Here is a 16,423-nt window from a genome sequence, read left to right as displayed (position 1 = left end):
AGAAGCATAGTATTTGTCACTGGGAAGTATAATTTTTTTAAGGGGGGGGGGGGTGCATTTTCTAATGTAGTTTTTTCACAGGGAGAATTATTCAATGGGAGGGAATTTTCTGGGGCTGAACCTTCCAGGGGGAATTTTATACCGGGGGAATTTGCCTGAATTCCTATACCAAATTCTTTCTGGCTGTCTTACTTCCTCTCTGCCGGCGAATTTTACATATGGAGATGTCATGAGAAATTGTCCGGGTGAAATTTTTACCTGGTAAGAATAGCCCAAAGGATCTTTTTGTGTGGGGGGGATTTACCACAGAAGGAATTCTCCATGGATAAGTTTTCAGGTGGTGGAGTTTTCCACTAGGGTGGGGGATTTCTGGTAAACTTTTCCTGCGGAGGGGGGAGGTTTTATGGCACGAATTGTGCAAGAATCTGAAGTGTTTTTCTGATGAAAGTGTCCTAAGAAGAATTTTCAGCCATTCGTCTGCAAGAAATTACCTGGGGAGAATTTTCGTTGGGCGTTGGCGAGGGGTATTCTACATTTGAGGAAGTTTCCATGGAGGGATTTTTCTTGGGATGAGGGAATTTTCCATTTAGAAAGAGCCAAATTTTCCGACATAAGTTAAATGCTTGTTTTGCGTTATTTATGAGTTTGGTTACATTCCCCCCACTCCCACGAAATACCTTCCATAGCAGGTATCTAATACAATCTAGTCCTTGAATTTAAAAATTATTTAAAAATTGTACTTTTGCAAAATTAAGGGTTCGCCATCTATTGAATATGCATGAAAATCTGGAAACCGAGTTTAGGCTTTAACTAAATATTTGTAAAGAATTTTCGTTTAAAAGTTTTGGAATTTCAAACCGTCGAGCAAGCACAAATACTTTTATAAAAACTCTTTTTTTATGATTAAGTGCTTCGAAAAGTTATAAGCCTTACATTAGGATAACTTTTTTGCGACGATTTTTTGCGACATTTCCACAATTTTAGAATGTGTTTTCAAGAATCCTCTAAGGAGAGAGGGAAGACTCCACTGGAGCATCAATTGGGAGGGGAGAGGTGGCAGATGTATTTTTTTGAAAAATTACATCTTTTAAACTAAAAATTTTGAAAAGAAGATATATATATATATATATATATATATATATATATATATATATATAATACTATAGTACTTAGTATAGTACTATATACTTTTGTGCTTAGAAATGCTAGTTCTAGTAGTGCATCCATTTCGGTTTGACCCTCCTCCTCCGTGGGGGAGGAGGAATGCGTAACTACTAAAAATGTGTAAAGTTGGCTTGCTGACAGGTAGCTACATATGGAACGAAAACCTTTTTTTGGTTTTATCAGTTTGTTCAATAAATATAGAATACCGACCTCACCCCGCAGCCCCTAGGAATCAAGGACTAATACACTTCGGTCTATAGGTAATGTTACCTGTAAGCAAGCCCACTTTACAAATTTTTGTCTAGTTGGAGGGGGATTTTTGAAAGCTAAAAAGTGGATGCGCTTCTCCAATCAAACAGTTCGTGGTAATGAACTGTATTAAGGAGCGACCCGGCTCAATAGTAACAAAAACTCTTAATAATGGAATTTTGATACCAATAGCTACATCAAAAGAAGCACATTTAAATGCTGATTTTAAATATATAAGTTTCATCAAGTTTAGGCTTACCCATCAAAAGATACGAGCCGTAGAAAATATGCCTGATTTTGGAAAATAGGGGGAAACACCCCTTAGAGGTCATAGAATCTTAACGAAAATCACACCATCAGATTCAGCGTTTTTAAGCTTAATGAGCTGTATATTTTTGAAATCTACTTGAATGTTCAATTCTTTTCTAGTATGTACTATTATCAAATCTTGGTGTTTTAGGGTTTTGATTACTCTTAAGCCGGATCACCCCGTACTTACAGCTTCTTGCCACGAACTGTTTTATGCAATGGAGAATGCTAGTATTATTCAATATTATTCGCATTTTACTTTTTATTTTAAGGGCTAAAAAATGCTTAGTTTGTGTTTAATACTAATACTGTTCTAGTGTTTCGAATTATATGACACTTATTGATTCTTATTCTATGACCATTCAATTTTGATTTACATTATACCTAACTCTCTGTTAAATGGTCATCATGTGTAGTTTTGCTTCAGATTAAAAATCAACATTTGCCTTAATAAATGAATTTTCGTTTTATCTTTGCGACATGAAATTTTCACGGGTATGTACCGACAGTATTTTTTATCATGAAATACAGACACGTTCCGAAACAAAAAATAGAAATTTATAAAACACTTGAAACCCGAGTCTACAAAAGCTGTTAAAAAGAAAAAAAATACTAGAAGAATTCGGTTGCACACACGAAGAGACAAAGTCAAGTAGTTTTTTCCTAGAGGCAAATTCAAATCAGAATCTGATCGTTACCATGTTCTAACTTTTAAACCAATTAGTGAAAATAACTGCCTAGCTTTCTGCTGAGAAGTTAGTGGTGAACGTTGCCATCAGATAGGCCACGTCCTCTTTTTGTAGCACTGACATATATATATATATATATATATATATATATATATATATATATATATATATATATATATATATATATATATATATATATATATATATATATGTATATAAATCTACTGCTTGGTACCACTCCTAAAAGGGTGCTTTAGCTAAAAATTAGAAGGCAAGACATGTCACAGAACCCAGGGGATAAAGTTATTTACTAACGGTTAAAAAACGTGTATATATTATGTTCAAAAAAATTTGACTTTAAGAAATGTATACCAACTTTATAATATTGCTGTTATGAAAGGAGCCGTTCATAAGCTCTACTTTCTTACCACACACACTTCATAAACCTGAATTTGTGCATGTGCAACGACATAGGTTTCCGATAGAAAACCAAGTAGCAAATTAGAGCATGGCTCTGACGTGTTGGAAAACTTCCTAAATTTCGTCCTGTGAAATGTGTGTAATGTTCAGAGAAACATTTTACAACTGTATTTTACCTATACTGTGAACCAAATGTTCGAGGATAAGATCATGCATACAAATCAGGCATGTTGTTGTAGATCCCCATGACATACCGCTGAATTGCTTTGGATGAATTAGTGGTTCAATTTTAACTTTAAACTATTAGCAACCTCACTCGGAGCAGTCGGATAACCCCTTGCAAAAATTGCATAATAAGCAATAAACTTGCAGCAGCAAAAATTGTTTGCACCCACAAAACTTTCTCAAACACAATAAAAATACCACACTTGGAGCAGTCGGATAACTCCTTGGTCGAGCTGCCTTCGATTACGTTGGTCGATAGCGCTAATGGGCCAAGGAAGTGTTTTCTGCTCTATGCACCAATTTTTGCATTCTCAAACACAATAAAAATACCACACTTGGAGCAGTCGGATAACTCCTTGGGCGAGCTGCCTTCGATTACGTTGGTCGATAGCGCTAATGGGCCAAGGAAGTGTTTTCTGCTCTATGCACCAATTGTTTGCACCCACAAAACTTTCTCAAACACAATAAAAATACCACACTTGGAGCACTCGGATAACTCCTTGGTCGAGCTGCCTTCGATTACGTTGGTCGATAGCGCTAATGGGCCAAGGAAGTGTTTTCTGCTCTATGCACCAATTTTTGCATTCTCAAACACAATAAAAATACCACACTTGGAGCAGTCGGATAACTCCTTGGGCGAGCTGCCTTCGATTACGTTGGTCGATAGCGCTAATGGGCCAAGGAAGTGTTTTCTGCTCTATGCACCAATTGTTTGCACCCACAAAACTTTCTCAAACACAATAAAAATACCACACTTGGAGCAGTCGGATAACTCCTTGGGCGAGCTGCCTTCGATTACGTTGGTCGATAGCGCTAATGGGCCAAGGAAGTGTTTTCTGTTCTATGCACCAATTATTTGTACCCACAAAACTTTCTCAAACACAATAAAAATACCACACTTGGAGCAGTTGGATAACTCCTTGGGCGAGCTGCCTTCGATTACGTTGGTCGATAGCGCTAATGGGCCAAGGAAGTGTTTTCTGCTCTATGCACCAATTGTTTGCACCCACAAAAGTTTCTCAAACACAATAAAAATACCACACTTGGAGCAGTCGGATAACTCCTTGGTCGAGCTGCCTTCGATTACGTTGGTCGATAGCGCTAATGGGCCAAGGAAGTGTTTTCTGCTCTATGCACCAATTTTTGCATTCTCAAACACAATAAAAATACCACACTTGGAGCAGTCGGATAACTCCTTGGGCGAGCTGCCTTCGATTACGTTGGTCGATAGCGCTAATGGGCCAAGGAAGTGTTTTCTGCTCTATGCACCAATTGTTTGCACCCACAAAACTTTCTCAAACACAATAAAAATACCACACTTGGAGCAGTCGGATAACTCCTTGGGCGAGCTGCCTTCGATTACGTTGGTCGATAGCGCTAATGGGCCAAGGAAGTGTTTTCTGCTCTATGCACCAATTATTTGCACCCACAAAACTTTCTCAAACACAATAAAAATACCACACTTGGAGCAGTTGGATAACTCCTTGGGCGAGCTGCCTTCGATTACGTTGGTCGATAGCGCTAATGGGCCAAGGAAGTGTTTTCTGCTCTATGCACCAATTGTTTGCACCCACAAAACTTTCTCAAACACAGTAAAAATACCACACTTGGAGCAATCGGATAACTCCTTGGGCGAGCTGCCTTCGATTACGTTGGTCGATAGCGCTAATGGGCCAAGGAAGTGTTTTCTGCTCTATGCACCAATTGTTTGCACCCACAAAACTTTCTCAAACACAATAAAAATACCACACTTGGAGCAGTCGGATAACTCCTTGGGCGAGCTGCCTTCGATTACGTTGGTCGATAGCGCTAATGGGCCAAGGAAGTGTTTTCTGCTCTATGCACCAATTGTTTGCACCCACAAAACTTTCTCAAACACAGTAAAAATACCACACTTGGAGCAGTCGGATAACTCCTTGGGCGAGCTGCCTTCGATTACGTTGGTCGATAGCGCTAATGGGCCAAGGAAGTGTTTTCTGCTCTATGCACCAATTGTTTGCACCCACAAAACTTTCTCAAACACAATAAAAATACCACACTTGGAGCAGTCGGATAACTCCTTGGGCGAGCTGCCTTCGATTACGTTGGTCGATAGCGCTAATGGGCCAAGGAAGTGTTTTCTGCTCTATGCACCAATTGTTTGCACCCACAAAACTTTCTCAAACACAATAAAAATACCACACTTGGAGCAGTCGGATAACTCCTTGGTCGAGCTGCCTTCGATTACGTTGGTCGATAGCGCTAATGGGCCAAGGAAGTGTTTTCTGCTCTATGCACCAATTTTTGCATTCTCAAACACAATAAAAATACCACACTTGGAGCAGTCGGATAACTCCTTGGGCGAGCTGCCTTCGATTACGTTGGTCGATAGCGCTAATGGGCCAAGGAAGTGTTTTCTGCTCTATGCACCAATTGTTTGCACCCACAAAACTTTCTCAAACACAATAAAAATACCACACTTGGAGCAGTCGGATAACTCCTTGGGCGAGCTGCCTTCGATTACGTTGGTCGATAGCGCTAATGGGCCAAGGAAGTGTTTTCTGTTCTATGCACCAACTATTTGTACCCACAAAACTTTCTCAAACACAATAAAAATACCACACTTGGAGCAGTTGGATAACTCCTTGGGCGAGCTGCCTTCGATTACGTTGGTCGATAGCGCTAATGGGCCAAGGAAGTGTTTTCTGCTCTATGCACCAATTGTTTGCACCCACAAAACTTTCTCAAACACAATAAAAATACCTAACTTGGAGCAGTCGGATAACTCCTTGGGCGAGCTGCCTTCGATTACGTTGGTCGATAGCGCTAATGGGCCAAGGAAGTGTTTTCTGCTCTATGCACCAATTTTTGCACCCACAAAACTTTCTCAAACACAATAAAAATACCACACTTGGAGCAGTCGGATAACTCCTTGGGCGAGCTGCCTTCGATTACGTTGGTCGATAGCGCTAATGGGCCAAGGAAGTGTTTTCTGCTCTATGCACCAATTGTTTGCACCCACAAAACTTTCTCAAACACAGTAAAAATACCACACTTGGAGCAGTCGGATAACTCCTTGGGCGAGCTGCCTTCGATTACGTTGGTCGATAGCGCTAATGGGCCAAGGAAGTGTTTTCTGCTCTATGCACCAATTGTTTGCACCCACAAAACTTTCTCAAACACAATAAAAATACCACACTTGGAGCAGTCGGATAACTCCTTGGGCGAGCTGCCTTCGATTACGTTGGTCGATAGCGCTAATGGGCCAAGGAAGTGTTTTCTGCTCTACGCACCAATTTTTTGCACCCACAAAACTTTCTCAAACACAATAAAAATACCACACTTGGAGCAGTCGGATAACTCCTTGGTCGAGCTGCCTTCGATTACGTTGGTCGATAGCGCTAATGGGCCAAGGAAGTGTTTTCTGCTCTATGCACCAATTTTTGCATTCTCAAACACAATAAAAATACCACACTTGGAGCAGTCGGATAACTCCTTGGGCGAGCTGCCTTCGATTACGTTGGTCGATAGCGCTAATGGGCCAAGGAAGTGTTTTCTGCTCTATGCACCAATTGTTTGCACCCACAAAACTTTCTCAAACACAATAAAAATACCACACTTGGAGCAGTCGGATAACTCCTTGGGCGAGCTGCCTTCGATTACGTTGGTCGATAGCGCTAATGGGCCAAGGAAGTGTTTTCTGTTCTATGCACCAATTATTTGTACCCACAAAACTTTCTAAAACACAATAAAAATACCACACTTGGAGCAGTTGGATAACTCCTTGGGCGAGCTGCCTTCGATTACGTTGGTCGATAGCGCTAATGGGCCAAGGAAGTGTTTTCTGCTCTATGCACCAATTGTTTGCACCCACAAAACTTTCTCAAACACAATAAAAATACCACACTTGGAGCAGTCGGATAACTCCTTGGGCGAGCTGCCTTCGATTACGTTGGTCGATAGCGCTAATGGGCCAAGGAAGTGTTTTCTGCTCTATGCACCAATTATTTGCACCCACAAAACTTTCTCAAACACAATAAAAATACCACACTTGGAGCAGTTGGATAACTCCTTGGGCGAGCTGCCTTCGATTACGTTGGTCGATAGCGCTAATGGGCCAAGGAAGTGTTTTCTGCTCTATGCACCAATTGTTTGCACCCACAAAACTTTCTCAAACACAATAAAAATACCACACTTGGAGCAGTCGGATAACTCCTTGGGCGAGCTGCCTTCGATTACGTTGGTCGATAGCGCTAATGGGCCAAGGAAGTGTTTTCTGCTCTATGCACCAATTTTTGCACCCACAAAACTTTCTCAAACACAATAAAAATACCACACTTGGAGCAGTCGGATAACTCCTTGGGCGAGCTGCCTTCGATTACGTTGGTCGATAGCGCTAATGGGCCAAGGAAGTGTTTTCTGCTCTATGCACCAATTGTTTGCACCCACAAAACTTTCTCAAACACAGTAAAAATACCACACTTGGAGCAGTCGGATAACTCCTTGGGCGAGCTGCCTTCGATTACGTTGGTCGATAGCGCTAATGGGCCAAGGAAGTGTTTTCTGCTCTATGCACCAATTGTTTGCACCCACAAAACTTTCTCAAACACAATAAAAATACCACACTTGGAGCAGTCGGATAACTCCTTGGGCGAGCTGCCTTCGATTACGTTGGTCGATAGCGCTAATGGGCCAAGGAAGTGTTTTCTGCTCTACGCACCAATTATTTGCACCCACAAAACTTTCTCAAACACAATAAAAATACCACACTTGGAGCAGTCGGATAACTCCTTGGTCGAGCTGCCTTCGATTACGTTGGTCGATAGCGCTAATGGGCCAAGGAAGTGTTTTCTGCTCTATGCACAAATTGTTTGCACCCACAAGACTTGCCCACACCTACTTGATTATAATTCAATAATATTATTTCAAGAAGGGTTCAAGGAACCGCTAGGCCAAAACCGCAACTGACACAAGAGCATAATACATTGATTTATTCCAAATTTACTGTTTGAACGAGAAAGACAGACCATTACCAGACACTTTAGAACTGTATTAATGTAGCACACCTTCTTACACTAATCTCAGTGCCATAATTTATTTTGCTATGCTTGCTTGTTTCAATCATCATAGAATATTTATCTTAGAATAAAAGTAAATTTATAATTTCTATAGGAGGAAACTACGAAATCACAGGCTTAATACTTAATAATATTATTTTATTGTATCAAAAAATTATAAGGAAACTCATCTTTTTCATTTTTCATGAAAATGTGGCTGTTTGAGAAAAAGAATCTGTTTTGGATTGAGAGATGTCAAATTTGAAGCAAAATTTAGCTAGTCAAGAGTCAAAATGTTGAGATGTGCTCAAAAATGGCCTTTCAAATAGTTTCTAAAGTACTCTTCTTTGCGCAAGGGTAAGTCCATGTTTATTTATAACTTAAAACCGCATTGCGGAGAAGTAAGGTATATTGCGCAAAAAATAATTTAGTTCTTTCTTTTTGCACCGAATGTATGTAAGCCGTCTCCCAATCTTATAGGATCACCTTGTCTGATTTGGTCACTCCTGGAAAAAAAACAACAAACACAAAAAACACATACGTGATTTTGTTTGTGGTAAAAATTTTTAATTCCGCATTTTGGCATATAGGATCTTGAAACTTGAAAATAGGGTTATTTGATGTGCTGAATATGATGGTGTGATTTCCATTTAGATAACTTGTTTTGGTTGCTTTTCCTCTTTCAGACATAGGTCATATTTTCACTGGCTCGTAACTTTTAATGGGTACCATTAAGCTTAATGAGCTCTATATTTTTGAAATCAACTTGAATGTTCGATTCTTTTGTAGTATGTACTATTATCAAATATTTGTGTTTTAGGGTTTCGATTACTCTTGATCCGGGTCACCCGGTACTTACAGCTTGTTGCCACGAACTGTTTGATGCAATGGAGAATGCTAGTATTTTTCAATATTATTCGCATTTTACTTTTTAATTTCAGGGCTAAAAAATGATTAGTTTGTGTTTAATACTAATACTGTTCTAGTGTTTCGAATTATATGAAACTTATTGATTCGTATTCTATGACCATTCAATTTTGATTGACATTATACCTAACTGTCTGTTAAATGGTCATCATGTGTAGTTTTGCTTCAGATTAAAAATCACCATTTGCCTTAATAAATGAATTTTCGTTTTTTCTTTGCGACATGAAATTTTCACGGGTATGTACCGACAGTATTTTTTATCATGAAATACAGACAAGTTCCGAAACAAAAAATGGAAATTCATAAAACACTTGAAACCCGAGTCTACAAAAGCTGTAAAAAAAAAAAAAAAAAAAAAAAAAAAAAAAAAAAAAAAAAAAAAAAAAAAAAAAAAAAAAAAAAAAAAACAAGAAGAATTTGGTTGCACACACGAAGGGACAAAGTCAAGGAGTTTTTTCCTAGAGGCAAATTCAAATCAGAATCTGATCGTTACCAATGTTCTAACTTTTAAACCAATTAATGAAAATAACTGCCTAGCTTTCTGCTGAGAAGTTAGAGGTGAACGTTGCCATCAGATAGGCCACGTTCTCTTTTTGTAGCATTGACAAATATATATATATATATATATATATATATATATATATATATATATATATATATATATATATATATATATATATATATATATATATATATATAAATCTTCTGCATGGTACCACTCCTAAAAGGGTGCTTTAGCTAAAAATTAGAAGACAAGAGATGTCAGAGAATTCAGGGGATAAAGTTATTTACTAACGTTTAAAAAACGTGTATGTTATGTTCAAAAAAATTTGACTTCAAGAAATGTATACCAACTTTATAATATTGCTGTTATGAAAGGGGCCGTTGATAAGCTCTAATTTTTTTTAAAAATGAAGGAATTATGACATCAAGAGGTACTTGTAATACTATTCCTTTATCTGTGCCATAAAACATAGTAAATAAAACAAGAAAATGAACCCGATTCGGGTAGATTTAATGAATGTTGACAAAAGCATCTACGAGCCAAGGAAAAACGTCTTTCTTTTAGATTCACGAATTTTTTTTTATTGATTATATAGTGATTCAATAAGAGCCGTCTTTTTCTTCTATTGTTATTGTCTATCAAAGACCCAAAAAAAACAGTGTAATCATTTGGTGTAGTAGGTCAGAGTAAATGACTTGATGACGTCAAACAATAAAGCCTAAATGTATTGTAAGGTATATGTAATGTTGTTTAACATGTACAGCAATTAAAATTTTGAAGTGCCCCTCTCCCCAAAACAGATTTAATGTTAGCTTTGAGGCTTTTTATAAATATGAATTTTTCTGAGCAAAATATACGAAATAGGTACGGAACTCATTCAGCTTCAATCCTAGCTGTAAGAGAAAATGATTATTCCAGCTAAGGCTCTATAAATTGTTCACATAATTGACCATACTTCTGAAAGTTGGTCGTCGAAAAAGTACAATACATGGCCATATTCAAATATTCAATCTGTAGTTCGTGCCTATTTTTAGTCTATGAACTGTCAATTCCTTTTTGTGTAAATAAAAAAAAAAAACAATTGAAAATCAGGAGCAGCATTAAAAGTAAAAACGAACAGGAACTATACCGCAAATAAGGGGGGGGGTCATACTTTGTTCTTTATATTGCTCCTAGATACCTTTCTATTTATGCTAGTGCTTTTAGTCCTTTTGAAAGAGCTTTTTATTCTAATGAACTCCCTCATATATGGCCTAATTTCCCACTATTTTCAGTTTAGGGATGCTCCTTACTTTTAGTCGAAAAAACTATTATTGAGTTTCTGATTATTTTTTAAATAATTCTGGTAAATCTGATTTTCACTTCATGAAAAATTCACTTTGTTCATGGGAAACTTGTCCTTGAAAAGTTCTCTAATGTAAACTAACCCCCCCCCCCCCCGTAAAATTCCCCATGGACAATTCTATCCTCTTAAAATTTCATCAGACTAGTTCATGCTTTCATTTGAAAAAAAAAATAATTTCAAACACTATGTTTGGGGAAGCTTTAAGCAGGGATCTAACCTTGATAATGTCATAACAACTCAAATAAAACCGTAAATAACAATTAGAAGAGACCAAAGGAAACTGCCTAGGATCCAAGGAACCGCCAAGGAAACTGGCTGATTAGACCTAAGATGGAACCGGGGAAGAAAAAAAAACTTTAAGTTTGATTTCTTTTGTACTTAAAGATTAAATCAGATATAGCACTTTGGTTCAGGTTGAGTCAACCACACTCTTATAGTGTTATAATTTTTTTCGTAGGAAAACGTGAAGCAAAGATTAGTCGATTAATCCCAATTTTACAGAAGAGATAAGCGGCTACAAAAAGGTTATTGAGTTACGCTACCTTTCTCTGTCAATGGCACATCAGTGTACTTTTGCCCCCCCCTTCTCCTCAGACAGATCAGTATAATATTAGGAAAATATATGAAACAGTATTTAAACATTTTGATGAAGGAACTTCGGTAGAAAGATAATAAGAAATGACTATAAGAAAAAAACATTTTATTTTGTTAATTCGTTAGTGTTTAATTTTACTCTGACATATCATCTCAGAATGTGACAGTCCTTACTGCTTCTCCTAGATTATACTTCCCTAAATTTCAAATTATTTGTATTTTACTTTAAAAGGAATAGAAACGATAGTCTTCTTTATGATAATTTCTGTCTATATACCCTTAAGCAAAAATACATCTTAGTCGAAAAAAAAACAATAAAGAGAACACGTAGATTATACTTTTACGGTTTAGTCTTTATTGTCTTTGTTAGTCTTTGTTGTGAAACTTTTTGCAAAATAAAATGTATATTTTGGGGGAGAGGGTTTGGGTTTCCTTTTAAGTTCTGTCTTTGCCTAAGTACAAGTATATGAAAACTTCAGTGGTTAACTTGTTTGAGCTATTTATAGATTTTTTGCATGGGCTAAGGAGCAATTTGATCTATTCGTCTGATTTTTTTTCGCTCTACTTTCATTATAATCATTTTTTCTTGAAAGTCTTTTCACATGGGCTCAAATGAACTTAATTATTCAAATAGTTTTCATGTAAGCAGCAGAGAAAATACTAAATGTAAGCCCAAATATAGAATCAGAATAATATTAAACCGCTAATCAAGATTTGTGGATGCCAAGTCGCCAGAAAATTTGATTCTGGGAAAGTGTTTTTTAATATTGAGCAATTAATTAATTAATGACATTATTTTCAGGAAATTGGGATTCGAAAAGATCCTAGAAGATTAATGGACAGAACGAATGAAGGAAGAAATAATGCATAATCATGGCTGAAGGTTTTGAAGGATTGTAGTGTCAAACTATTCTCTGAAATTTTATAAGTTGCATATTTTTAATGATGTCTTTTGCTTAGCTGCAGCCTAAGATAAGTTAAAGAAGCTGTGGTGTTTTTTGCCTTTGTATTATGTGTAAATCTCTATTCTAGTTTCGAATCATTAGGTTAAAGATAAACCTTCAAACGGGACAATCAAATTAGGTAGCTATATGCACAAAATTGGGATATTTTTCATCTTAACAACAGTAAATTCGTTCAATGAAATAAGTTGGTTTAATGCTTCGTAAAAGCTGCCATCAATAAGTGTTTTTTTAAATATAAATACTTTTTCAATAGTCAGTAACAAAGTCAGATTACAAATCATGGGTTGAAACAAAGAAATTCTGCCCATATTTTTGAGTTTGAATTATCGACACAGTGGGAATTAAAAAGAGAATATATTGTGTATATGCCCAGTATTTAAATAAAACTTAGATCTAACAAAAAACTTGTAGCATTCAATTGAAATAGCCAATGCTATACATTCTCTATTGAACTAACCTATTGCTCATAAGATAATTGCTTTGCTTCGGGCCATTTGCTTGTTTTGTTTAATTATATTAATAAAACCATCTTTCTCTCTCTCTAAAAAAAAAAAAATGATGGCTGTCAAAGTAAATGTTCCGAAATACGTGTTCCAAAAAACGCATAGTTCATTCTTTGTTTTGTTGATAGATAATTCCATCTATCATCCGTTGATGCGTCGTTCCTAGGCTTTAAAGAGCGAAGGCTGAGAAAGGGAAAGAAAGCTGAGAAATTTCCTCACACCCGTAGCTTTTGACGAATAAATTCCGTTTTTAAATTTCCATTGCTATTGGGCTGAGTCGCTCTTTCTTGATAATGGATTACATATATTTTGGAAATGAATATTCAACTGAATCACAAATGTGCCCTGAAACTTAAATGCTCTATATAAGCTTTAGATATTTTTAAACTAATTGTATATATCAAAATACCCTCGATAACAGTTTTGACCTTAATGTTTAAAATTTTAATCCAAATTCTCTTTTTTGTGGGAGTATAAAGTGCAAAAAATGACAAATTTGATATGACATTTTGTTATCTAAAAATGATTAAATCTTAATATTTTGCTGGAATGAGCTCTATCTTGACATCCTAAAACAAATATTACCATTATGATCACTCGAAGAAACAGCTAAAAAAACGGTTGCATATCTTTAAGCATCTTTGTTGGGAAGAATAAACAATTTATATCGTAAGTGTGCATTATATTCAAGGCCTTTCCTAACAAACCTATTGTTTATCAACAAAATACGATTTGAAATAATAAAACATTTTACTAGTCCTTTGTTTTCTAAAGTTATCTGATCAAAATTTTGAGAGAGCGGTAATAACTACTGTGGGGAGTAAAAATAACCCCCCCAAGCCACAGGGAGACGCCTGTAAGCTATGAAATGTATTCAATCTGTACGCATAGTATTTGTTATAGAGGAGTATACACACTTTTTGAGAGGGGGATTTTGTGCCTAGGGTGGGTTTCTTTGGTAGAATTTTTAATGGAGAGGGAAATTTCTGGGGGAGGGGGTTTTCCATGGAAAATTCTACATGGGGCGATCTGATAGAATTACTGTTCGAAATTATTTTTAATTGTCATAATCTCTTTCCAAAGTCAGATTTTTACTGAAGATGGTTCAGGAAAAATTATTCTGAGGCTATTTTCATTTTGGATTTCCAGAAAAACCATTTTACGGAAAGAGAGGATTTCAGAAGCTATTGAGGAAATTATTGGAAATTAGTATTTTCAAATGACAGCATGCTAAGGAGTATTTTTCAAGCTGAATCGACCGCAAGAAAATTTACGGGGGCGAGTTTCTTACTGTCTGGAGGGGGTTTTACGGGAATTAGTTTACATGGTAGAAATTCCTACGCATGAGTTTCCTGTGAGAAGGAAATATTTAAGAAGAGTGAACCAAATCTACGGGCGTTATTTAAAAATGATCAGAATAAAAAAAAAACAGATTTTTTAACTGAAAGTAAAGATCATTAAAACTCAAATGAACAGGATTTACTTTTGTATATGAAGGGAATACCCCCCTCCTCAATACTGTTATTTACGCTGAAGTTTGACTGTCCAAATTTCTTAAGAACAGCTGCATAAACATTGGTCGTTTGAATAGAAAAGGAAGCATTTCGTAAAGTCCTTAAAGCTTTAGCGTAAAGAGCAAGGCATTGTGGAGGGAAGCGACTCCTTCATAAACAGTTTCTGTTTGTTTTGAATTTTAATTTTGCTCCTTACTTTCCAAAAAAGACTTCTTCAGTTAATATCCGTTACAATTATTGTTTTGTAGGAATAAAAGGTACAAAAAATTACAAATTTGTTATTTAAAAATGACTAAATTTTAAGATTCTGATGGAATGAACTCCATCTTGACATTCTAAAACAAATAGGTTTTACCGTTATAATCACTTAAAGAAACGTGTAAAAAACGGTTGCATATCCCTAAGTATCTTTGCAGGGAAGAATATACAATCTGTATCTTAACTACGTATTGTATTTAAGGCCTTTCCGACATCTTTAAGCTATGAAATTTGCAAGATCTACGTATATAATTTGTTTTTGGGAAGCATAGACACTTTCGGAGCGGGATATTTTGTGGTTGGGGCGAGTTTCTGTGGTAGAATTTTTCATGGAGAGTGAAATTTCTGGGGGAAAATTCTGTAGGAATTTCTACCTGGGGCGATTTAAAAGAATTAAAAAATACGATTTTTTTTAACTATAAGTAAAGATCTTTAAAACAAATGAACATAATTTATTTTGTATATGAAGGGGCTGCCGCCCCCCCTCAATACGTTGCTATGTACGCTAATTTGACTGTCACAATTTTTTAAGAACAACTACTGAAACACGGGTCGCTTAATTAGAAAAGAAGTTTTTTTTTTAAAGCACTTAAAAGCTTTAACGTAAAGAGCAAGGTACGGAAAAGGAGAATAAACCCTTCATAAACAATAATTTCTGTTCATTTCAAGTTTTAATGGTGTTCCTTACTTTCAGAAAAAAAAACCTTCATTTAATATCCATTACATTAATGCATGGCTTAGTGTTTTTACACATTAAGTGCCATTTTTCATGCCTGATCAACATCCACAGGTTTGTATTCTTTCAAGAAAAATAATATCTCAAGCGCCATTTGGAGAGCAGAAGGGTATATAATCTCAAAAAATAAAACCCTTCTTGCTTCTCATTTTAGTCAAGATATCTGTAATAATAAATGTAATAATAATTTTTGACAAGTCACTACAGACAGAGCATCATATTAAATATGATCTAAATCATTTTTGAAACTCATAAATTTGAGTCTTCATCTAACAAATCAAATGACTAAATTGTAATTGAAAATATATCTTTCATTTTATGAAACCAGCTTTTAAGCTTCCTAGAGGGTTTCTAAATTATTTCTGGCCTGTATTATTATTATTACATAAGTCATTTCATGAATCAAGTGTCCTATACTTGGTTGTATCTTTTGCTTTGTTTATTATTTCGATTTTTTATCTTTTTATCAAAACTACAGAATAGGGTTGGATTTCAAGTGAAATTTTTTAGCCGAAGTATGACCCTCGAGGCTTTACGATAATTTGTTAAATGTCCGTTAGTGTTGATATTATAGGACTATAAATCTTTCATTTTCTTTAAGGCTACAAAATGTTTGCAGCTGCAACGAATCCAAGGACCAAAGATAACGGAAGTATTCTCTGTACCAGATCAGAAAATTTAATCTGTGAGTAAAAGAAGAAAAGACTGTGTATTTTATAAAACAGTCTCTTGTTTCTAATAAAGTTTATCGATTCAATGCTTCTTTTAATTTTTTTTTTTCAATGCCAACGAGTACTAGATAGGTATGAGACAAAGGCTAGGTGAAGTAAAGTTGACCGAATAGAGTGAAAGGATATGAGGATAAAACAATAATTCCAGATAGGATAGAATTGCCCTTTTCCAAGGAATATGGCCATTTAAATCCGTTTCAATAATAGTCCCACTAGATATAAAACAAGCAAAAATAAAAAAAAAATCCTATTT

At 36.0% G+C, this 16,423-nt stretch overlaps 1 protein-coding gene across 1 annotated transcript; it reads left to right on the top strand.

The window, feature by feature from the left end:
* Window positions 1-1,427: 1,427 nt before the first annotated feature.
* LOC136042815 (uncharacterized) lies at window positions 1,428-16,196 on the top strand. Its single transcript, XM_065727753.1, has 3 exons — window positions 1,428-1,436; window positions 5,875-8,449; window positions 12,266-16,196. Exons 1-2 carry the CDS (start codon window positions 1,428-1,430, stop codon window positions 6,775-6,777), a joined length of 912 nt encoding a protein of 303 aa, XP_065583825.1. The 3' UTR covers window positions 6,778-8,449; window positions 12,266-16,196.
* The last annotated feature ends 227 nt before the right edge of the window (window positions 16,197-16,423 follow it).

This window comes from Artemia franciscana, unplaced genomic scaffold, assembly GCF_032884065.1.
Source record: "Artemia franciscana unplaced genomic scaffold, ASM3288406v1 Scaffold_209, whole genome shotgun sequence".
Classification (NCBI taxonomy): Eukaryota; Metazoa; Arthropoda; class Branchiopoda; order Anostraca; family Artemiidae; genus Artemia; species Artemia franciscana.
This window is presented reverse-complemented; position numbering and strand designations above follow the sequence as displayed.